At 33.7% G+C, this 25,053-nt stretch overlaps 2 protein-coding genes across 2 annotated transcripts in view; one reads left to right on the top strand and one right to left on the bottom strand.

Annotated features, from left to right (window-relative positions):
• LOC128216567 (protein Wnt-16-like) overlaps positions 1–14,840 on the bottom strand; it is a 45,947-nt gene extending 31,107 nt beyond the window's left edge. The window contains exons 1-2 of the mRNA XM_052923162.1: positions 14,450–14,840; positions 1,193–1,428 (exon numbers count right to left, since the gene is read on the bottom strand). Of these exons, the coding sequence (XP_052779122.1) occupies positions 1,193–1,428; positions 14,450–14,541 (328 nt within the window). The 5' untranslated portion in view covers positions 14,542–14,840. The remainder of the gene's footprint in view (positions 1–1,192; positions 1,429–14,449) is intronic.
• Positions 14,841–21,780: 6,940 nt separating this feature from the next.
• LOC128216009 (mucin-4-like) lies at positions 21,781–23,157 on the top strand. The gene has a single exon (XM_052922603.1). It carries the CDS (start codon positions 21,781–21,783, stop codon positions 23,155–23,157), a length of 1,377 nt encoding a protein of 458 aa, XP_052778563.1.
• The last annotated feature ends 1,896 nt before the right edge of the window (positions 23,158–25,053 follow it).

The raw sequence follows: 25,053 nt of genomic DNA, 5'->3' as shown, positions 1-25,053 counted from the left end.
TAATCTAAATTCCACAAAAATCTCGTAGCTGACTTGCAAGCAACACTTTAACGAGCAAATCGTCTACATGCAGGGATAAAGTCGCATTTAGTGTCGGAACCAATAAAAATTAAGTGTGCCTTCTGACTTTTACGGTCCGTTTTCACGAATGCTAAACGATTATTTAGATAAGAATGTCCAAATTAAAATATTTCATAACACATTCTTGCACTCACAGAGATATGGCCTAGAACAATAATGGGTCTGTTTTATTCAACCATTCGACGATATAAAGTCGGATTATGGATGTGCAGTGATATGAATTTCATTGTAGTAAAAGCAATATTTCAGATTTGGAATATTTGAATGTTTAGATAGTAAAAGAACTTCGATCGTATTCTGTAAATTTGTACAAGCATACTCCTTAAAGGTACTTGCTCATGTTTTGTTAAATGCATTTTTTGTACAACGAAATAAAGTGTGGCGAATCATGACGAGAGTTAAAACAAAAGATACCAAAAGCTGGAACCCTTCAACAAATGATATTTGCACAAATTTTCATTAGCTATAACAACTCAGTGGATCACTTAATCATGGCTTTGTTATTGCGTGATTGGTTAATTAACATTATCACGTGATGTTATAAATGTATTGTTAAGAGGTAAAAATATCCCCTACTGTTGTTTTAGTCCTGGTGTCCTCCTGCGTCTGTTATTAGGGTGTTTTTGTTTTATTTTACTGGCGTGGGTTCGCACCACACTTAAACCAAAATATAAATATTTTTGTATAATTTAACTGCAATTTCGATATCATAGAGATGCATTCCCATGAAAACTAATTTCCAAACTAATGTCTAAATGAGCGTGTACCTTTTAAACGAATATCTAAATGTGTAAGAGGTGTTCTTTTAAACTCTATGGCCATATATATACATATATAAACATATATGTATATATGTTTATAAACTGTTAACTGTAAAGTGTCCGGCAGTCTTCAGTCTTGTATGCAACACTTAAAAATTCTTTACATATCACAATTATGCGAAAGGGTACAAAATATGATTTTGAAAAGGAAATCGGCAGTTTGATGGCATTTTCATGATATATTTTTTTGTTTTTCAATACGCTTTGAAAAGCAAAATATTACACAAAGGGAATTGAGTTTGCCTTTTTTCAAATAGAGCATCAATGAATCGCACTGATAGTCTCCTTACCTTTTCGAAGAACATCTCCGAACACTGTGTAGTTAGTGCTTGTCGAACAATTCCATCGCTCATTTCGAAACTGGTACTGACACTCCCGTATCCCGTGGCGGGCCCCTTCACTGATACACATGAGTGACTCGGGGTTGTCTTGACACGCTTGAACTTGCTCCACAACGAGGCCTGGCACTTCTGTGCACGTGTCATCTTGTAGTTGGCTCGTGCCGACCGCGGAGATACCGAGATACCTGCGATGGAAAAATATTTGTATTTTCTCGAAAGTAATAATGCTGTTGATTAATGAGACCATACTGACATTGTTAATTCCAATTCTTTAAATAACAATGATTATATTCATATAGTTTTAACTTTGAACAATCAAATCAATGTAATAAATAAATAAGTTTTGAAAGAAACACAAAAAAATTATGGAAGTCAATCAGTTTGTACTGTTACTAATAAGCCATCAAAAGACGTCGTTATTTTTTTACCAATATACTGTATGTGCGTTTTGACCTTGTTTCTAGAATTAGCCCAATTATTGTATTTATACTGACGTCGCAACAAACGTGGGTTTTTCCCCGATATTTGGGAACATCGTGTTCTGGTTATACCCTCTTTAACTACATATATTAAGCTGTTAGCTATTGAGTTTCACTGACACGATATAGACGTCACATACACATAAGTGAATGGACTTCAATGTATGAGGTATGAATTTTGCTGTTGCTGACCTCGGGACTAAATGCGAAGTTATTTATTTTCTTATTTTCTTTTTGGCCATATTATCTTAACCACATTGAATTAGACTAAAAATAAAAAAATAAAAATAATCACATACACTTATGTTTCCAATTAATCATATATAGCTTATTTTTATATGCATATGGATAGTGATATATTTCCATATGCAAAAATAATAGCTTAAACAAATAGTTGAACTTAATATAATAAAGTAACTTATCATTTTAAATGATGTCACATTATTAACAAAGATACAAACTATATTTGATTGAAACATATTAAAATAAAACTGTCCCGTGAATGCCTTTATGGCATACAATGCTGTTTTGTAGAGGAAATGCTTATTTCTATATTGGTTAGCTTGGTATGGACAATCAGACAAAAAGGGAACGTCTGGCAAAGAAATTAGTATTTGGGTTTTCACCTTTGAAGGGTCAGTTTAAAAAAAAAATCATGAAAATAGGCAGTTCACTTGCTCAACCTTACAAACCTTTCATAGAAAAAAAATGAATTTACAATTAACGGAGTCAACATCAGCGAAAAAACTATTTTTATGATATTAGGGGAAGTATGCAATAGTTCATACTAATTTCATTTAGCTCAAGTGTGCGTGCTGTTCTATATTCCTAATTTTTTTTTTTTTTTTTTTTTTTTTTTTTTTTTTGGGGGGGGGGGGGCAAGGGGGGTTATTTCATATGCGACTTAAGTCAATTTTATGGTCATACATCATTGACTTCATTCACTCTAATGGTCAGTTATTAATAACAAGTAATCCGATTAGCTACATCGTTCTGAAATCCAATTAATACCAATATTGAATACTAGGCCACGAGAACATACTCCTTGGCTCAATACATATTGCTTGAAACGTGGACACCGATACCACAAGGAAACTCTGATTTTCTATTAAAACAGGGTATGTAAATGTACTAGTCAGATTTAAAATACAGTATATTCTATACATATGCATGAAAACATGATTATGAGTTTTGTAATGAGGTCAGCAATAAAGGTTAAACACTACTGATTAATTTTCAAATACTATTAAATGCAAACAGGCAACACTTTAAATTGGAAACAAATGTTCTTTTTAGCGTTTTACGTATTATATGATACGATATTATCAATACATTTCCTTTAAAGTCAGTCCAAACCCAAATGATTTAAACAATAAAAAGGTATATCGCGTTTCTCAAAAGGAATATCAGTCACTTTGAAGTTTAGCACCGTTATTTTGTTCAAGCCGGAATCAATGTTGCATCAGGCCGGAAGATAGCCAAGTTCTGGTTCAGCAAAAAAATAGTCTCTGAGATATTTATGGTTTTTTTGTCTCTGCATGAAGGAATTAGACCGAATTTAAATTATAATAACTACATATGATTTGCATCACTCAGCTTTAAACAAATTATCAATCTTAACTACCATTCTGAATCTTAGATATAGAGAGGGAACCCTGGACTACATCCTGGTACTTAGTATTTAGTAAAAACATACCCATATAGGTTGGTAAAACTGTATCGTTGACAATTGTTCATCACTCCAAAATAGATGGTATTGGCTAACAACCTTACATGAACTGTGTGACTTTCAATTCGTCCTGATAAGGTCGGCCATGAAATATTAGCATTTCGTCCAGCAAAGGTGATCGTTACAGTCATAACATGCCATATTAAGAACGAATACTTGCACATAAAATCTGGTCAATATGGCGGTTTTGTGTGAGATTGCAAATGATATAGTGATAGCTGGTAATAATATCGTTGCTTTATGGTCGAATTTGACATCGTTGTCGGTTTGATAAATCGGATATGGTCGTCCAGACATGGATGTTAAAACATAAACTGTGGAAACATGTAAACAATGGCTAACCCTTGTAAAGTACATCAGACAAATCGCTCCGTTTGATGATACCAACAAAGGGATGTATGATAAAGTTTCGGGGTTCTTGTGTGCGTCAGCATAGTATTCTGGCAGTCATATGGTTTTCTTATTTTGTTATTGAACGTTTTTCTTTTTATGTAATCCAATCTTTCGTTTTGAAATACATATAACTGCTTTACTTACAATGGCTTAGCTTTATCTAGGCCTGGGGCTAAAATAAATAAAACTGTAATAAAAACTCATATCTACTCAAACATTTTGAACTACTCAAAAGTTTGTTTAATTACACGTATTAACAAAACAAGTTTGGTGTTTATTGCTTGATTTTATTGTAATCATTGCATATATAATTTAGTGTGAGTAATGTGGGGGTTACCCCAAACCAACCTAGAACCATTGGGCCTGCAAGATTTTTAGGCCTAGCTACGCCCCTGACTAATATTTATTTGCCTAATAGCAAATACTACACGAATTAATTTTAAAACATATGTACCGTATTTAGTATGTGTACTAATCTATATAATTCTAATGAATGTGTCCTTTTAATACCCAGCGTAACGAGAATATACGTTCCTTGCAAGTTGGATTGTATTCGCAAAATCAGCAAATACAGAGGGTTCTGCATATATATGCACAGGTATATGATTATTTACCTTGCAATATTTATTGATAAAGATATTTTGATGCGTGTGTGGTCTGTCTAAGTTGTTTGTACGCATCCAGAACACTTCGTTCGTTTTTCATCGAAAACAACCTCGGATGTATATGGACGGTTTACAATGTCAGAAATCTTTACATTTAACTACGCTGCAAATAAATCGCGGAGTAATTTCAATGTAGTAGTTAAACTTAACGAGTCAACTCTTGGGAATCTTAATTATGTTTGCAATAATACACTTCACTGGCAATCAAATTACACTAAGATCAATAAATACAAGCTAAAACACTACATTTAATTAATAATATAATTCATTTTTTACGAACTACTTCTACTGATGTACCGGCATATATCTGCGGTTGTTTTCGATAAAAATCGCTGAGGAGTCCCGAATGCGATCATTTTTCACCGAAAACAACCTTGGATGTATATGGACGGTTCGCCGCCGCGACTAAATCGCGTAGTAATTTCAATTTAGCAGTTAAACTTAATAACATTACTCTTTGGAATCTTAATTAGTTATGCATCAATACACTGGCAATCAATTTAAGTTAGAAATACAAAATTCTACAAAAACTACTTCTAGTGATGTACCGGCATTAATCCGAGGTTGTTTTTGATGGGTAATGGCCAAGGTGTTCCGAATGGTTCGAACGTTGTGTATCGCTCGCTCAACGCCAGTCAGGCCTAAGCAAATCGCCTTTAAGTTTCGGTAGTATTTTTTTCTAATTAAAAAGACAATTTCAATTTGTTGACTAAAGTTGTCCATAGTAATGCACCAGTCAATTGTAACCACAGCCCCCAGGTACGGGGGTATACCGGGGATAGCCGGGGAAATGGGCTGTGTTTTTACCTTCCAGGTGGCCCCGCGGTGCCGCAGTGCCGGATGAGAGTGGTGGTTTTGTCCTCGCGCAAAAAAAAATAATAGCGGGGAATGGGTCCTACCTAGGGGTTCGGGGTATTTAGCGGGGATTTTACTAGCAGCTCGTCCCCTATTTTACCCGGACTTGGCTTGACTGAAAGTCAAAGTCCCCGCTATTCCCCGGACCTGGTGTGTGTGTGTGTGCGGTGGTGGGGGGGGGGGAGGTAGGTTACAATTGCCTGATGCATAACACATAACACTATTCATATTGGATTCCCTTTGTTTCACCTGAATGGGCAATATGCACCATCATGAATCCGAGGTAAAATGAGACGTTTATGCCATTACTAATTATTTCTTTATTAGCTTTGATCAGCCGTTTATGACAACTACACCACTTTAGTAAGTCAACCAAGGTGAAACCATAGGCACTTCACTGTTCATTGTATTTCAGATCATTCTGATACAGTCAGTTTAAAGGTTTACACTTAAAAGGAGTGTTATTTGATGTTTCAATGGTTTTGATTAATATTACTTGAATGTCTTGATATGTGATTCTGTTTAAAGCTGCACTCTCACAGCTTGAACGTTTTGAAGACCTTGTTAATTTTATTTTTGTCTTGGAACGAGTCAATTCATGTAAAAATTCATGGATACCAGTGATATAAGGCTGCTGACAGATAATCAAATCGCAGATTTTTATAGTTTAGTACAAAAACTGATGTTTTATGCGTTTTTCTTAAACCGGTAGTAACTCTTTCAGACATAAAAAAAAATTCGAACGGAAATATGAACATCTGCGATCTGATTTTTTGTCAGCAGTCTTTTATCACTGGTTTGCGGATATTTACTAATTCCAAGACAAAAAATAAATAAAAAAAGTTATCAAAACGGTAATTCTGTGAGAGTGCTGCTTTAAGGAAAAACAAAAATTATCGAAATTAAAACATTTTCTTCTGCACGTTCACTCTTTAGTGCACGTGTTCAGAATTTGGGAAAGAGCATTTTAATTTGACCTCATTTTTAAATTTTAATTTCCCGAATTTGGGAAAGAGCATTTTAATTTGACCTCATTTTTAAATTTAGTTCATAGAATGCGCTTCGCCCCTTTATAACAAAGATTTGAAGTTTATTCTTGTTATGATTCGTGTAGTAAAAATTTAAAATGATACGTGACAATATTTCTACAAATGTACATTTGTTTATCCATATAGCCAATGCCTACATCATTCTCGCATTTAGAAGTAATCTCAATGTATTAAAAAATCATCATAAACATTTGCGATATTATGATGCATGTGTCTTGTTAAAATTATAATGATGTTAATTGATAAATCAAAGTGATAAATGCTTATTGATTGGCGCATCCCCGTGATGTTCACTTAGTGAACAGCAAAACAATTAATATGTCACCGTCTATTTTGACATTGCAAAAACATGACAACAGCTATGTAAGTTTTACATTTTTGTTAAAGACGTTTTCGTCCAGTCTATGTATTTATCTAATTTAGAGACGGTTAATGATGTATTACTGAACGCTAAAATGATGAATGATTTTTTTTTATTATTTCAAGGTAAAACACTAGTTGGCATGTTACGAAAAAAACTACAAGTGTTAACTTTATAAATTAGTGGGTGTATCATTAAATATATTTGAACACTTTATACGAATGTTTCGAAATGAATTAAAAGAGGATATTTTTTCAGTGTAAGATCGCATTATATTTCACCGAGTGAGCACCAAAAAAGGCTTTATTTCACGAGTGACGTAGTCTTTAGGGGGTTATTTTCTCTTGGTGTTCACAATGAAAAATAAATAGCGACCTACATTGAAAAAAAAATAACTGAATTACAGCTTTTCTAATTATTATAGTTTACTATATGCCTAAAAGGGATACAAAATAACAGCCCATCGTGGTTTTCAGCAGAAAGCATTAATAATAAAGATCTACAATTTTGTTTCAAGGGAAATATATATATATATCAGTTTTTAACAATGTTTAGCTAACTGCATATTCAAGAGAAAATGTTAGAAAGTTTAAAAAGAGCGATTATGTTACAGATTAAATCAAGAAAGGATATTACTTGCCGCAAATGAATCATTGTTTTTCCTCAAAGCGCAGTCGAATATTTCAGATACGTTTTATTCCTTATTTTAACGTAAGGAATTTTAGGCGTACTTCAGGCCGAGTGCAGTTTTTATGAATCCTGCAGAATTATTTGTTTGTTTATCTAATTATTTTCCTACAAGTATCAGTCATATATATTTAATTCCGTTCTTAGGCCACACCAAATTGATCTTTAGTTCCTCGGATTTTTGCCAAAAAAAAATGGAGCGAGCCAGCGAAATAAAAATAAAAATAATTTTTTTTTTTTAATCATTTTTCATAAAATATGAAGCGAGCGCATGCGAAAAACATATTAAAAATGGACAAACTACACTTCAACCTATATTTAAACTCAAAATAGCTGGTTCACAGGTAAAAAAATTGGAGCGATCGCATGAAAAAAAAAAAATAAAAAAATTTACATTTTCAAAAAAACAGGTGCGGCGAATCCGAGGAACGAAAGATCAATTTGGTGTGGCCTTACTGCACTGTCTGGTATTTCACGGTGATTCTTATTTTCGGGAAATTAAAATTCGCATAAATCAATTATGACTGTAATGTTTAAAGAATCAGGGTTGTAGGATTTTACTTGTTTTTCGTTTTTTTGGATTGTTTAGAGTAAAACATGGTAAACAAGACTAAAATTCATTTTGCTTCAAACATTATTATCTCGAATGTTCTTGAAAGAATATTTTGCATCAGAAAATATCTATCATCCACACAGAGATAGCTCATTAAAAAGCGCATTATAGATTGTAAAATAATGAAATTTAGTTTTTTATGAGTTTATTATGGTACGTTACTCCATCTGAATAATGTTAATTGCATTTTAATCTCCATTGTATGTGTAATTTATCTGTCTTTGTAGGAATATTGATAACCATGCAGAAAATAGTTTCCGTTTTATTTTTCATTTATTTAAATGATGCAATGTATAAAGTTGTTTATATCTCATACGTATATATCAGGAATATGATCATTTGTAAGCCTAGAGTCGTAGAAAGAAGTGCTTTAGTTGTTGACAAGGCTCAACTTTTAAAATAAACCTTATAACTAACAAAGACAATACATATAACTCAATGTCTTCAATACAAAATAAATATCACATTAGCTTTAATACAAATTCAACGATCACAAAAAGAAATAATTTCGATAGTTTATTTTGTTCATAATTTCTTTAATACGTGTAAAACAATGCTTAAACAAGCTGTTTAGATGTACCATCTTACGTACTTACGAATGTTTGGAATGCGCGCTTTGCTATGTTTATCTTTAAACCCTTCAATTTGAGGCATAGTCTGACCAAAAGTGTCTGTCAGTCTAAACTTGTTTGATTTTCAAAGAACAAAACTTGAAATATTGTCATAAAATTTATGTCTCTGTCGGTGTTGTTAGGGTCGTTATGCAAAAACTTATTAGCCAAAACTATAACGTCAACGATATTCAGATGAAACCTAGTACGCATGTTGTCAGACACAATACGCGCATGTATATCAAATACCTTAACTCTTGATTTAATAAGTTGCGAGTTATACCCCTTGCTCTATTGGGCCTGAAAAAAAATACATTTGGTTCGGGTAACGCGACCCCACCAACAAAAAAGGCGCCGACCCCATGTTTTATAAAGTCAGTTGGATATTTTTTTGTTTAGCGTGTATTTAAATGTGTAGTAACTTTACTGACGGTTTAAGAAAAATGCATAAAACATCATTTTTTTCAACTTAATTATAACAATCTGCGATCTAATTTTTTTGTCATCATTCATATATAACTGGTATCCATGCATTTTCACAAAAATTAGCTTGTTCCAAGACAAAAAATTAAAACGTTGTCAAAACCTTCAATCTGTGAGAGTGCATATTTAACACCATACTCCAATGACGACAATTACCTCTTATATAAAGCCTCATAAAAATCATAAATAAATAAAAAGCCTAAATACCCCATCTGTTTTTGAACAGGATGTAACCCTAATCAAACCAATTTTATTTATGTTTTGGCCTAGGGATAAACAGACAAGCGGTGGCGTATTCTCGTTGGGACTCTTGTTTTTACAATAGATCCACGTGAATATTCACCGACTATTTTTCAGTCAACCTAATGAGTTTTTCTTAATAAGATAGATTGTAATTTAATACCTTAAAAAAGAAATGCGTGTGTTTTTGATGGTTTAGTTGCCGCTATGCTTAAATCCATTAAGGAACATCTAGCAAAAAACATGGGTTAAATTTGTTTAAAACAATTTAATCAATCAAGTAGGTAAGCGATAGGAAAATAGAAATAAAACACAAAGTAATAATTTGAATATAAGCAAATGTTTATATGTCCATTATAAAAAGTATGGTATATTTTGAAACTAGACGAATAAGAAGCAGAAAATAGCAATTTAATAGCATGCTAATTACATTTTATTTTGAGGTTGAAACCGAATGGTGTTTTAGGGGGCAATACTGAATTAGATGGAAGGGATCTGGAAAGAACCTTTTATATTTAATTTTAAAACTAAAAGTACATTTAATATTTTTTCTGTTTTTGTTCATTTTAATGTATAATATTGCAAGACTGCTTTAATGGAGTTTTATTAACAATTGCATTTTTCTTTATGCTTTATACTTTAATGTTTTTTTCTACGTATTTCTTTGTCCAATTGTTTCATCATTTTGTTTTATTTTTTATGAACTTTGCTTAATGAAAATGCAAATCATGTGCAATTTTATCAAAATGTCCCTTAAAGGGTCTTTCCCGTGGAAAGGACCTTTTCCTCTTACTAGTCCTACCGCATTAAGTGGCATTTAAAACATGTGTTTCTTCCGCCAATCAAATATGACGTTACATAATTTTTATTTACCACATATGACATACGTTTCTGTTTACCTGAGCAAAACGTCTCATAATGAATGTATGATCCCATGCCAAGTTGAAAGCCAAAGTCAGAAGTATTATATATAGACTACGGGTACATCTGGAAATAAGCCCGAGGGTCAGGACCAATAATGGTATGAATGTATGTATTGTCATCCTAATGCAAGAACACAGTATCTGATATTATTTTCTATATGCCGTAATTGTGTTATTGCACTACGGTGACGTATTTGTTATACGGGTATATATATATATATACTCTATTTTGACGGGGTGAAAGATAACCGCAACGATTCATATATACATGCCAAGCATTTGTTACAAGTAAGCTAAATAGAATGCTAAGACAGTTTTTTAGCAAAGTAGTATTGCATTGAAGTCCTGAATGATAGGTATATTATCATAATACCATTGCTTAATTCTTGAATGTACAAAATGTATTAGGTTAAATAAAAAAAACACGACAATGTAGTCGGTTAAAAGCTGTACAAATATTTTTAGACAGGTAAATAATGCGGTTTGGAAACTTGCAAAATGTTTGCTCCAACAAAAATCAACTTCCGTATAATTGATTTGTATTTAATTATAGGAGTCTGTATAGTTAGTTTTTTTATATATATAATTCGCTGTGGTATTTATTAGAATGCTATAATATGTTCTGTATTAAAAGTGAAAAAAAAATGTTTATTATATAATCATAATAATTCATAATGCAATTTTAGATAAAAGAGTATAACAGATTTAAATTATAAAATAAGTCTTACTTACAGTTATTATTATATTTAAAACTGTAACATGACTCCCAACAATACAAGATATCTTAGTAGGTGTTTTCAGCTGTATGGGATCTGTATACCTAAAGTTTGAGTTAGAATTAGTTGTGAGGATAAGAAACGCAAAAAATAGTCCAAATAAATCATCTTCCTGTTCTGTTTTTCATGTTACAATCCAATAAAATTGCTTTGTTTATTTCGGCACGAATAGTATAATGGATAAGTAATACCCTTTATAAAAAGGTACCTGAGCAAAAGTTCAATATATATTTTATGCGTCTAAGAATAACTTTCAAATTGGAACCTTAAGTACTAACGCCGTGATGTTTAATTAAACTGTGAAAGGCATTTTGCTGTGTCGACTATGTGAGATTTTCCTATAAAAACAGCAATATAGGCAATAAATGATAGGCTGATACGTTTAAATGAAAGCATTAAATCAGTATCTAAGAGGTATACTTCAACGGAACAAAGATAAAATAAAATTGATGGGACACTAGGCAGGGCAATAGTGAACCAAACAATACAGAGGTTTCTACACTCAGCCTGCTATTATGGGTATCTAATTTATACTTATTTCCTTTAGCTCGATTTTGATGGAAGTTGACAGCATATACAATCACTTTGAATCCGTTTCTTGGGTTGAAATTAGCTAAAGAACTTCAACGAACTCGTTATTTGTTACCTTTTGGGACGTGTTCTGTAGTAAACATCAAACAATAAATCTCTACATTAAAGTTATGGAAGCCAGATTTAGGTTGAAACCAGTACTGGAGTCATTTTTAGGGGCCATGAACACTGACCCCTTAGGTTAAAGGCGGACACCTGGGACAGTATCATCATAAAACATATTAAGACATTTCTTATCTTAGGACGAATTCCTATGTTTTTCATACTCAATTTTAACGAAAAGTAAAAGCGTTTATTTACCAAAATAAAAGTATTTTAAATAAACTTGATGAGAATAAAGTATTTTAGATAATATTAATTTATTATACCAAATGACCAGAGAGATACTTAAGAACATGACTTAAGGAAGGAAATGACTCAAGATGTGTTATGAATACCAGTTATTTATTACTAGACCACTCTCACACTCTCTGAGCCTGTATATATCCATCAATATTTTAAGGTATCCCTTTCCTAATATTACAGTCTCATATTTATATTAAAGATGCACTCTTACTCTTAAATAAGATTTACCACAATAAATACAATTGTTTTAATATACCAAAAAGGATAAATTAATTTGAAAATACCGCGTTTGAATTGAAAGAAACGTGCACAGTATTTCTACCTTATGAGACGATATTAGATCACAGTAAATCTTTTAGCACTCACCAATCATTTAATAGTTTTGCATTCTCAGCTATTAAATACACAGTTATAATCTTGTTATCTGAGGAATCAATATTTTCCATAAATGCATTATTTAGTAAGTAGTTTAAGGTTTATCAGTCAAAATTGATGTTTGTTATACATGTGTATGTATTGATTTTGAATAAGAGTGTCACTTTAAGTGTATTCATTTAACCTTTTCTTAGGCTACACACCACTCTTTTAAAATGATACCAGAAGGTCATGGGTTAACTGTACACTGGTTACCGTAATCATATCATGTATATATTATATAAATCAACGAGCCCTTTTCAGCTGAACTATACATGCAAATAGTTGACTGACTGCTGATAAAAGCAAGTCCACATTATTAACATGTATAAGCAATTAGCGAGACTAGAATGGAGTAACCAAGCTGCTCGTTCAGACTTGAAATAGATGGATTACTCAAATCATTTGTAAAACAATGCTAAATCATATTTTAACGCTGAGCAATATGCAAACAAAATGATGAATTATATAAAACAATGCGTGGGTTTTTATATCATACTTTAATATTTGAATATTTAAAAGTAGTTATTGCTAATATGTTGAATATGCTGATTTAGTTTTAAAAACATACCTATAAATTGTGCTTAAACCATTACGACTTTATTGACAATGAAGTTCTCTTGGTATAATACTTGATATTTTCTTCCTAGTTGTCTGTTCCCTACGATACTGTGTTACATTCAAAGATTTGAAATGAATGCGTAATTCGTTTCTATATAGTTTTCCACATAAATTCTATATTACATACACAAATTAATCAATTAAAAATCGTTAATTATAGATAAATAACATACTAGCATACTAATAATTGGGATAGTTGTAATACATAGTTATTGTGTATTTGCAAGACACTTATATCAATTTGTAGTTTGTGTCGGAGAAGTATTTTGTCTACAGAAACTGCGGGTAACAGCTTTGATCTAGCGAGGTACATTCTTTTGTGCTCAGTGTGAAATATAATTTTTTTCTGCCCACGTTTCGATTGTTTTCTTTTACATCATCGTTAACATTAACTGAGCATCTCTTCAAGACACAGGGTCGTTATATTTGCTTTAATATTTGCGATGAACCGTGCTTGACATTTTGATTATTGACAATCATCAGCCTTAAATGTTATTAAAACACAGATCGCGACAAAAATAATGTAAATAATTCAGATGATTGTTAAGACAGTGTGTTTCCGTAATGTTTTCCCTTTTTAAAGCTGTACTCTCACAGATATACAGTTTTTACAACTTTTTTTTTTTTGGAAAGGGCAAACTTTTGCGTAAATATCTGCAAACCAATGATAAAAGATTGCTGACAAAAGATCAGACCGCAGATTTTCATATTTCAGTTCCACATTTAATGTTTTATGGCTTAAACCGTTACTAACGGTTTAAGAAAAATGCGAAAAAAACATCATTTTTTGAACTTTGATATAAAAATCTGCGATCTATTTTTGTCAGCAGTCTTATATAACTGGTGTCCATGCATTTTCGCAAAAATTGGCTCGTTCTTAGACAAAAAAATGTCAAAAAGTTTAATCTGTGAGAGTGCAGCTTTAACACGACTTATGTCATATTTGATAATTATGTCGGCGTAATTGATTGCTGCGCAACATTTCAATATTGCCTATTGATTAGGCAAATTAACACCATTTACGTGGTAATAAATCTAACAGAAGCAACCTTGATGAAATACAGTCTGACACACAAAGGAGAATACATTCAAAGGTTACTATTCTGCACTTACAGTTCCAAATACATAAGTTAAAAAAACAACGTAAAGTGAATGTGAACGCCGTCGAACTACCTAGCAGTGCATAGTTAAAAGAAATAACTAAAACAACTCAGATAAATAAAATATTACATAGGAATAAACTATACATATGTATGCGCCTCTTCTAGGGAACTCTTTGGATTGTGCCTACGTGTAAAAAATTAAAAAATCCAACTTCTCAATTTTTACTTACTCCCAGATATCTTAAATTGCTACATTAGGCTCACTTACATCCAGTTTGCATCCGCGGGTCGAGATATCGTTAATCCGCATATTATAGTGACGGTAATCCATCGCTTTAATCGACTGATAGTCCCCTCCATAATGTTACTACCTTACACGAAATCCCAACATTTAACAACATTCACTTCACTAGTTTTTTTCTTCTTCAAATAAACTTATTCCGTTTATCACATGGTATATTACAATCTAATTGTACAGATTGCTTCGCTTTCAGAAATTAACAATTTACATTTCTGTATTTCATTTGTTCATAACTTGTATTTGATTTTCCATTAATTAATATTCCAAACCACGTTTCGTAGATAGAGTACACACTGCGAATACGTTTGTTTATAAGGCTGAGAGATATCAGTCGAGCATATTAGGGACAAACAGCCTAGTTTAGTACCTTTTTCATTATAAAGCTCATTGGCGAAAATGATTTTCACTTTGTTCTGAATCAGGTTTCTTTCTTCGTGATTGGTTCCTTTGCGGCACGTGACCTGCAATGAATTCTCTTCTGGTATGCTGGGACCTTTTATTCAAAAGAATAAATTAAGGTGAAAATAACGATAAATGAGTAAAAAAATAATTATGAAGTATTCGATAAGAAAATTTACTTCATCAATTTAAACGTTGCTATTTGATTTATCAAGACCGTTACCAAAACTATTAAAATCCCATCATGTTTAGGCGAATATCATTGATAATGATTTCACTTTTGCTAGCAAAAACTATTTCAAATTTTGGCCATCTTTTCAAGATCGTAGAAAATGTATTCGAGCTTTCATATAAATCAGTTTTGCCGCTTAATAAAGCAGATAAAATACATGTTATCATTACTTTTTCCAGCTCAGAGGACCCGTGGTTTAATGAGGATAGCTTGAATGCAATGTAAGAGACGACCTTTAATACTAAAATATTTCATTCTAAGGGATAAACTCACTCTTTGATAAGGATTTCAAACATGCATACATTTAAATGAAATGTTTAATGTAATAAACAAACACAATACTTATAAACATGTCCGATTTCAAATAAGTAAGCGTTTAACTCCATTCCAACTATTAAGCGATTTTTTCCATCTATGAGAATAACATATCATCGGCTGTTTAAATAGTTTTATTTCAATCTTTTATTAAGCCATATCATTTTAGAGGAATTTATTTAAAGTCGATGTCAAAGAAATATGATTTTTTTGAACAAACACGACCACACGCACTTCAAAGACATCATTTTTCGGCGCTAACATTTCGTTAAAATCATGAAACGGTATTAAGCGAATTAGCATTCGTTTTATTGAATGAAATATGCACAAGGTACAATAGAGACTTCTGTATTTGTTATTTACATAGACGCATAGTTCCAAATGCAAATACAACCTTTCAAGCAGTTTTGTTCGATCTGCTGGAGGGGTATATAAAAGAAAGTGTCCTTGATGTCTTATTCCCCAACCTATACGATCTAAATATATGTATTATTCATCCACTTATCTGTTTAAGTTGTTTAATGTTGCCCTAGTGTGTGATTGTTTGTGAAAATTTTTGGTCCTTAACCAATTTAAAAACTAAAACAAGTGAGAGTCAACAGTATGTGCATCTTTCAAAAGAATATGTCAGACATAAAATTTTATTTAGTGGTTAACGTTATATTTTGTCCAGTGGGAAGGAAATGTTTCTCAAGTTATCCAAAATGCTTATTTCAGTTTATCAGCAGTCAGCCGTTATTTGTTTTAATCAGGTGAAGAAAAAGAAATATACAGTGGCTGGTCGAGTAAGTGGGTAGTTTACACAATATAGTGTAGACCACTAAACAACTTAGAGATTGTTTGTATGTACGTACACAGAATAAAACGTTCGATATGCGACTGCATCCTAACCATTTAATTTTGTGTGTACAAACTAACAATCTTTAACAATTTATTTATGCAGATTTTCAATGATATAGAAATACCTCGTAGTCAGTGAAGCTAAAATAAAAGTCCGATTAAGCTTGAACGAAAAATAATAATATAGAACGAACTTTTTGAGCGTATGTGTATATCTTTCGCCTCAATTTCTTATCATTTATTAGTTAAAGGGGGGGGGGGGGTAAAAATGTTTTCACTAATGTGGATGGTGCTAGTCTATGGAAATCAAATCCGTAACCCAAACCCTAACCCTAATCCTGACCCTACCACTCTATCCCGGAAGGGATAACTTAGCGGTAATGTTTACAGTTCAACAAAGTGTATAACAATTGGTAACCAGGTTTCCTTTGCCGATTTATTAAATCATATACATGTATCTGAACATGTATTAAGCTGTAAAGCTGCACTCTCACAGATTGACCGATTTGACAACAACTTTTTCATTGTTTGTCTCAGAATCAGCTGATTTTGGCATTCATGCTTTCAAATCAGTCATATAGGATAACACACAATAGGACAAATCACAATTGGAAATCTGCCGAAACTTTCATTTTTTTTCTTAAGCGTTAGGAACGTTTTAGACACAAAACATCCTTTTTCGAGCGTAAATATGGAAAACTGCGATTTGACATTTTATCAGCAGTCTTATATCACTTGTTTCAGACATTTCCGCAAAATATGGCTCATTCAAAGACAATCTTTGTTAAAAGATGTCAAAACGGTCTATTATTATTATTATTATACCAGATTTGTTGAGCGCCGTTTTCATAAAAAAATACGTTCAAGGGCGCTTTACAATAAAACATGTGACATATCGCAGATATGTGGAAATCACAAAAATGACATATTTTAACATATTAAACCAATTCAAGTGGAACTCATATGTTGTAAAACACACACACATAAAGTGTCTTAAAATGCTATATGCAATAAAATAAGCATAAAAAAGTAAAATAAGAATAAGAAATCCACAACATGAAACTGTGAGAGCGCAGCTTTATATGTTACAGCAGTCATATCAAACATCTGCGTTAAGGTTTTGCAGAGATAGTGACTTGAGAAAGAAAGTGTTATAACAAGCATACAGCTAAACAAGGATGTTAAATTCATGAAATTAAGCATGCAATAGTATGGAATATAAACAAGTACATGTACTTTTAACGTGTTATCATTTAATGTGTTATGTTATTCGGTAACTTAACAAAGGTACATTAGTATAAATAAAACAGAAAATAGATTGAAGTTAGTAAATTTTATATGGTGTAAGACTGGTGACAACATATCAGATTACATATTCGGTATTATAATTTTTAGTGAGGAATTATAAGATTTTTTTTGATTTTTTTAAAAAATGTTTGAGTTTGAAAATCCGGTGCCAGTGGTTTTCACGTGCGAAATTGAGACTTGTGTCCAAGCAAAAAAACTTTTAAATCATAACAAGCCTAGAATGATATTTCCAGCGAAACTTATGTTTCAAACTTTACCTCATTACATCGAAGAATGCAGCATACAAAAATTCGACCGTACGATAAGACCATTGTCAATATGGACTCATAAATATACTTATGTTTTGTTTATTAATAGATCTGTGAGTATGGCTAATCACAAACGAGGAAACGTGGACACAACTAATGATGCAAACCATTCGGAACTTCTCGGCCATTTTTATCGAAAACAACCTCGATGTATTCCGTCCGGTACATCAGTAGAAGTAGTCCGTAAAATTTTGAATTATATCATTAATTAAATGAAGTGTTTAAGCTTGTATTTGTTGATCTAAGTTTAAATTGATTGCCGGTGAAGTGCATTATTGCAAACATAATTGAGATTCCCAATAGTTAAGTTTTTAAGTTTAACTGCTAAATTAAAATTACTACACGATCTACTTGCAGCGGACTTAAACATACCGATTTCTGACATTGTAAACCGTCCATATACATCCGAGGTTGTTTTCGATAAAGATGGCCGAGATTCTCCGAATAGATGCAAACAAAACTCCAGGGACTCGCCCTGTAGCCAAATAGTGTCAAGGACACTAAAGCATACTGGCTAATAAACAAACAAAACACACACACACACTGGGTCAATTGTTTAGATCTATGTTAAGTTAAAGTGGCACTCTTATTCAAAAGCAATACATACAAGTATAACAAACATAAATTTTGACTGATAACCCTTAAACTGCTTACTAAATAATGCATTTATGGAAAATATTAATTACTGATTTATACAAGACTTTTACCGTGTATTTAATAGCAGAAAACGCAAAAATATTAAATATTTTGTGAGAGCTATAAGATTTACTGTGATCGACTATTGTCTCATAGGGTAGAAATATCATGTTCTTTGCTTACTTCTTTCAAATTAAACTCGGTATCCTTCATAAGAACCATTGTTTTCGACATTTTTTCATCCTTTTAGGGATATTGAAACACTATTATTAAATGTGGTATATCTTATTTGGGAGTAAGAGTGCATCTTTAACAAGAAATACAAGATTCAGTAATCTTTATTTATGTTGGGTATATAATAACAAGAACCATTAGGTCATTAAGGTATTTCCCGACACGTTGTTAACGTGCACGTTGTTAACGTGCACGTTGTTAACGGCCACGTTGTTAATGGCCACGTTGTTAACGGCCACGTTGTTAACGGTCACGTTGTTAACGGCCACGTTGTTAACTTTTAAAGGTGAACTATTTGACCTTGTTCTTGACTATAATTATGTAAGTAAAACAAGCACAGCTGAAACATTTGTCTGGAATCTTGTTAGAATTACTGCATTGAACACAGGTAAATCCATGGAACTTCCAGAGGACTTAGGCTTTAAAAGTTAACAACACGGACGTTAACAACGTTGTTAACTTGAATTAAGTTGAACATTCGGCCCCTACTTTTTTCTGTGAAGGTTGTAGAAACAACACAAATTGCTTTGAGGCCTCAATGACTTCCAGCTTTGAATGGTCCAGTTTAACATGCTCAAATCATATTTGAGAATAACTTTCTGGCCCAAAAACTAATTAAACCAAAACACAATTATTTCTAACTATTTTATGACACATAATTCAATTCCAATGCATTGAAATAGTAAACAATTGAAGTTCTTGACCCAAAGATCTTACGACTTTTCTTTCTTGTGATCTTTTTATTCTGCAATATTTCTACGACTTTTCTCCCCCTCTTCAATAGAATTACCAACCACTCCAGCCCCGGTGAATTTATTCGCGGCTACTCTAAGCTTTATACGGGAGTCGTTTTAAGTTTCACTAAATGAACAATTAGTTCTAATGGGCTCATACTTCTATTGGCAATCTGAGTGCGGAATGCCCCAACGCTGTAATTAGGGATGAGTTAGTGGTCGGTTGTTGATGGGTCGTGAAATACGATCGGTTGCCGTGTGTTGATACTGTAAGGTGTGTGATATCGGACTGCTGTAGGTTGCTGACAAACCATTCTCAAATCTGACATCTTCTCCCTTGCAGCTTGTCATCGTATGATGTCATTCCTGTCTCCATGAATTAATGTTACTTGAAAATAGATTTTATATATTTAAAGATGCACTATTACTCCCAAATAAGAGTTAACACATTAAATACAATTGTTTTAATATAGCAAAAAGAGTGAACACATGTCGACAACAATGGTGCATATGAAGAATACCGAGTTTAATTTGAAAGAAATGTGCAGAAAACACGGTATTGCTACCTTATGAGACGATAGTAGATCGCAGTTAATCTTTTAGCATTCACCAATCATTTAATATTTTTGCGTTTACAGCTATTAAATACACGGTTACAATCTTCTTATAAGTAATTAATATTTTCCAAAAATGCATTCTTTAGTAAGTAGTTGAGGGTTTATCACTCAAAATTTATGTTTGTTATACATGACATTGTGTATCAGTATTGCATAAGAGTGTCACTTTAACATCCCAGATGACTGTTCCTGAGTATGCATTGTATAGCAAAACCGTAGCATAAATAATAATGGTACATCAATCAGGCTATATAACAAACTTACTAGTATTGATATATAAGGTATCGACATTGATACATTGCAGGGGCGGATCCAGGATTCCACATTTCAGGGGACGTAACTTAGGAACGAAAATCTTTTGAATTTCGCCCCTCCCTCAGAACCGAATTTAATTTGGGTTAAAGTGTTGGCAGGGTTTTCTTTTTACTCCTCCAAGAAAATTTTAACAATTGCCAGTCCGAAATAGTGCATTTTGGGCGTATTTCACTATATTTTTTTTATTGAAAAAAAAGGAAAACTTCACAATTTTAGGTGGGGGGAGGGGGAAGGGCGCCCCCTGGATCCGCTAGTGCTTTGGGGTAGATGTTACAAAACTGTCGCTGCTAACAACGTTGTTTACCCCATCGTTGTTTTCTTTAAAATATTTACTGGATACAATTGTGAACCGCAGTTCAAATAAGATTTTAGACAACTGTTTTAGATGTGCATTTGTTTGATTAAAATATATGAGCGCATCGTGAAATGTTTCACCTTTTGAAGTTAACAACATTGACGTTAAAACGGCATTTACTTCAAAATAAAGTTGTGAAAAATCGTCCCATTCATAAGAAACTATACCATCATTCAATTAATAAACATAGTTATGTTGTTAGACAACCAAAAGTCGATTAGAGCAAACGAGTACTACTCCTACGGGGCATTATCATTTATGCTATAAGATGCATTGTCGTATATGCTTAACGAGGCATTGTCATTTATGCTATAAGATGCATTGTCGTATATGCTTAACGAGGCATTGTCATTTATGCTATAAGATGCATTGTCGTATATGCTTAACGAGGCATTGTCATTTATGCTATAAGATGCATTGTCGTATATGCTTAACGAGGCAATATGCTTAACGATGCATTATCATTTATGCTGTAGTAAGCATTATCATTAAAAGGCATCATCATCAATGCTATACAGTGCTTTAAGATGCATCATCACTTATGCTTTACGAGGCATCATCATTTATGCTCAACGAGGCATCATCACTCATGCTATACCAGGTATCATCATTCATGCTATACGAGGCATCATTGCTTAAGCTTTACGAGGCATCTATATTTATGCTTTACGAGGCATCATCACTTATGCTTTACGAGGCATCATCACTCATGCTATACGAGGCATCATCACTTATGCTTTACGAGGCATCATCACTTATGCTTTTCGAGGCTTCATCACTCATGCTTCACGAGGCTTCATCATTTATGCTATACGAGGCATCATCACTTATGCTGTACGATGCATCACCACTCATGCTATACGAGGCATCATCACTCATGCTTTACGAGGCATTATCACTTAGGCTTTACGAGGCAACATCACTTATGTTTTACGAGGCATCATCACTTATGCTTTACGAGGCATCATCACTCATGCTTTACGAGGCATCATCACTTATACACCTATGCCTTATGAGGCATCATCGCTTATGCTTTACGAGGCAACATCACTTATGCTATACGAGGCATCATCACTTATGCTTTACGGTGCATCATCATTTATGCTTTACAAGGCATCATCACTCATGCTTTACGAGACATCACCACTCATGCTATACGAGGCATCACCACTCATGCTTTACGAGGCATCGTCACTTATGCTTTACCAGGCATCACCACTCATGCTGTACGAGACATCATCACTCATGCTTTACCAGGCATCACAACTCATGCTATACGAGGCATCACCACTCATGCTTTACGAGGCATCGTCACTTATGCTTTACCAGGCATCACCACTCATGCTATACGAGGCATCACCACTCATGTTTTACGAGGCATCATCACTCATGCTTTACCAGGCATCACCACTCATGCTATACGAGGCATCACCACTCATGCTTTACGAGGCATCGTCACTTATGCTTTACCAGGCATCACCATTCATGCTATACGAGGCATCTCCACTCATGCTTTACGAGGCATCGTCACTTATGCTTTACCAGGCATCACCACTCATGCTATACGAGGCATCACCACTCATGCTATACCAGGCATCACCACTCATGCTATACCAGGCATCACCACTCATGCTATACCAGGCATCACCACTCATGCTATACGAGGCATCACCACTCATGCTATACCAGGCATCACCACTCATGCTATACGAGGCATCGTCACTTATGCTTTACCAGGCATCACCACTCATGCTATACGAGGCATCACCACTCATGCTATACCAGGCATCACCACTCATGCTATACCAGGCATCACCACTCATGCTATACGAGGCATCACCACTCATGCTATACCAGGCATCACCACTCATGCTATACGAGGCATCACCACTCATGCTTTACGAGGCATCATCACTCATGCTTTACCAGGCATCACCACTCATGCTATACGAGGCATCACCACTCATGCTATACCAGGCATCACCACTCATGCTATACCAGGCATCACCACTCATGCTATACGAGGCATCACCACTCATGCTATACCAGGCATCACCACTCATGCTATACGAGGCATCACCACTCATGCTTTACGAGGCATCATCACTCATGCTTTACCAGGCATCACCACTCATGCTATACCAGGCATCACCACTCATGCTATACGAGGCATCACCACTCATGCTATACCAGGCATCATCACTTATGCTTTACGAGACATCAACACTTATGCTTTACGAGACATCACCACTCATGCTTTACGAGACATCATCACTTATGCTTTACGAGACATCACCACTCATGCTTTACGAGACATCACCACTTATGCTTTACGAGACATCATCACTTATGCTTTACGAGACATCATCACTTATGCTTTAAGAGACATCACCACTTATGCTTTACGAGACATCATCACTTATGCTTTACGAGACATCACCACTTATGCTTTACGAGGCATCATCACTCATGCTTTACCAGGCATCACCACTCATGCTATACGAGGCATCACCACTCATGCTATACCAGGCATCACCACTCATGCTATACCAGGCATCACCACTCATGCTATACGAGGCATCACCACTCATGCTATACCAGGCATCACCACTCATGCTATACGAGACATCACCACTTATGCTTTACGAGGCATCAACACTTATGCTTTACGAGACATCACCACTCATGCTATACGAGACATCATCACTTATGCTTTAAGAGACATCACCACTCATGCTTTACGAGACATCATCACTTATGCTTTACGAGACATCACCACTCATGCTTTACGAGACATCACCACTTATGCTTTACGAGACATCACCACTTATGCTTTACGAGACATCATCACTTATGCTTTACGAGACATCATCACTTATGCTTTACGAGACATCACCACTTATGCTTTACGAGACATCATCACTTATGCTTTAAGAGACATCACCACTTATGCTTTACGAGACATCATCACTTATGCTTTAAGAGACATCACCACTTATGCTTTACGAGACATCATCACTTATGCTTTAAGAGACATCACCACTTATGCTTTACGAGACATCATCACTTATGCTTTACGAGACATCATCACTTATGCTTTACGAGACATCACCACTTATGCTTTACGAGACATCATCACTTATGCTTTAAGAGACATCACCACTTATGCTTTATGAGGCATCACCACTCATGCTTTACGAGACATCATCACTTATGCTCTACGAGGCATTTTCATAAGTACTTTACAAGGCAAAGTATTCATTTATGTTATAAGATGTTTTATTATTGATGCTATACTAGGCACTATCATTATTACTTTAGTAATGTTTTCTTTAAAAAATGCAATTCATACCTTTAACAAGCTGTTCATTAACAGATTTTAAACTTTCAATATGCTACTCAATGATCAGAAATTTTATTGAAGATTTTTCAAGTAGTCTGGCTTCTGGCTCGAGCTCTCCATGCATATCTTTCAGAATGGTTGTACCGTAAAACCAGGATGTGTCTTAATTTCTGCTTCATATTTCAAACTTTTAAAACAAATTTTGTACATACTGTATATACAATATATAGTTTTTTGACTTACAACTGATATGATAGGATTATTTTTTTCGTATACTTACTTTATACACTCATATAATTTAAAACTTAGCAAAACAGTGTATTTGGAAAGAACGTTCTCGTGCAAAAAGCAATATTACTAAAGTATATAATAAAAACGTAATAAAAATTCCAAATTTCATTACTTAAATTTCAAGACAATTGATTTGAACGTTTAAAAGAATGCAGAAATTAACATTATATTTTTTTTTAAAAGACAGGGTGTTTTTGACAATTTGAATTTGTAACCAGACTAGTCTAAAAAATAGACATTCATGAAGAGATTCTGCTAAAAGATTTGCCATATTTAAAATCGTTAACAAATCCTTCAACATACAATTATTTGGACTGGTAACCAGACTAGTAATTTGGTCATCTTGTGTGGCGAGAGAGATTCTTTCAAAGTAAATTACAGGCTTCGTCCCAGGAAACGTAATAAACTGATTTATAGCCCTTGCTATAGTTCAACAGTACAATGCAGTATGGGGTGTCAGCCTTTTTATTGCCAAATTAGGATTTAGAGGTCTTTTCGCCAGGCATTTAAAGCCTGGTAATTTATTTTACAACTCTGATTTGACACATTTGTGTCAAAGCATAAATTCTTTAATTGACTCATGTTTCAAAATTTATTGGATAGTGCAAGACAACTTCAAAGCTGCTTTTGTGTAGGATCTTAAA

This window comes from Mya arenaria, chromosome 14 (assembly GCF_026914265.1).
Source record: "Mya arenaria isolate MELC-2E11 chromosome 14, ASM2691426v1".
Classification (NCBI taxonomy): domain Eukaryota; kingdom Metazoa; phylum Mollusca; class Bivalvia; order Myida; family Myidae; genus Mya; species Mya arenaria.
Note: the sequence above shows the minus strand (reverse complement) of the source record. Positions and strands in the feature narration are given on the sequence as shown.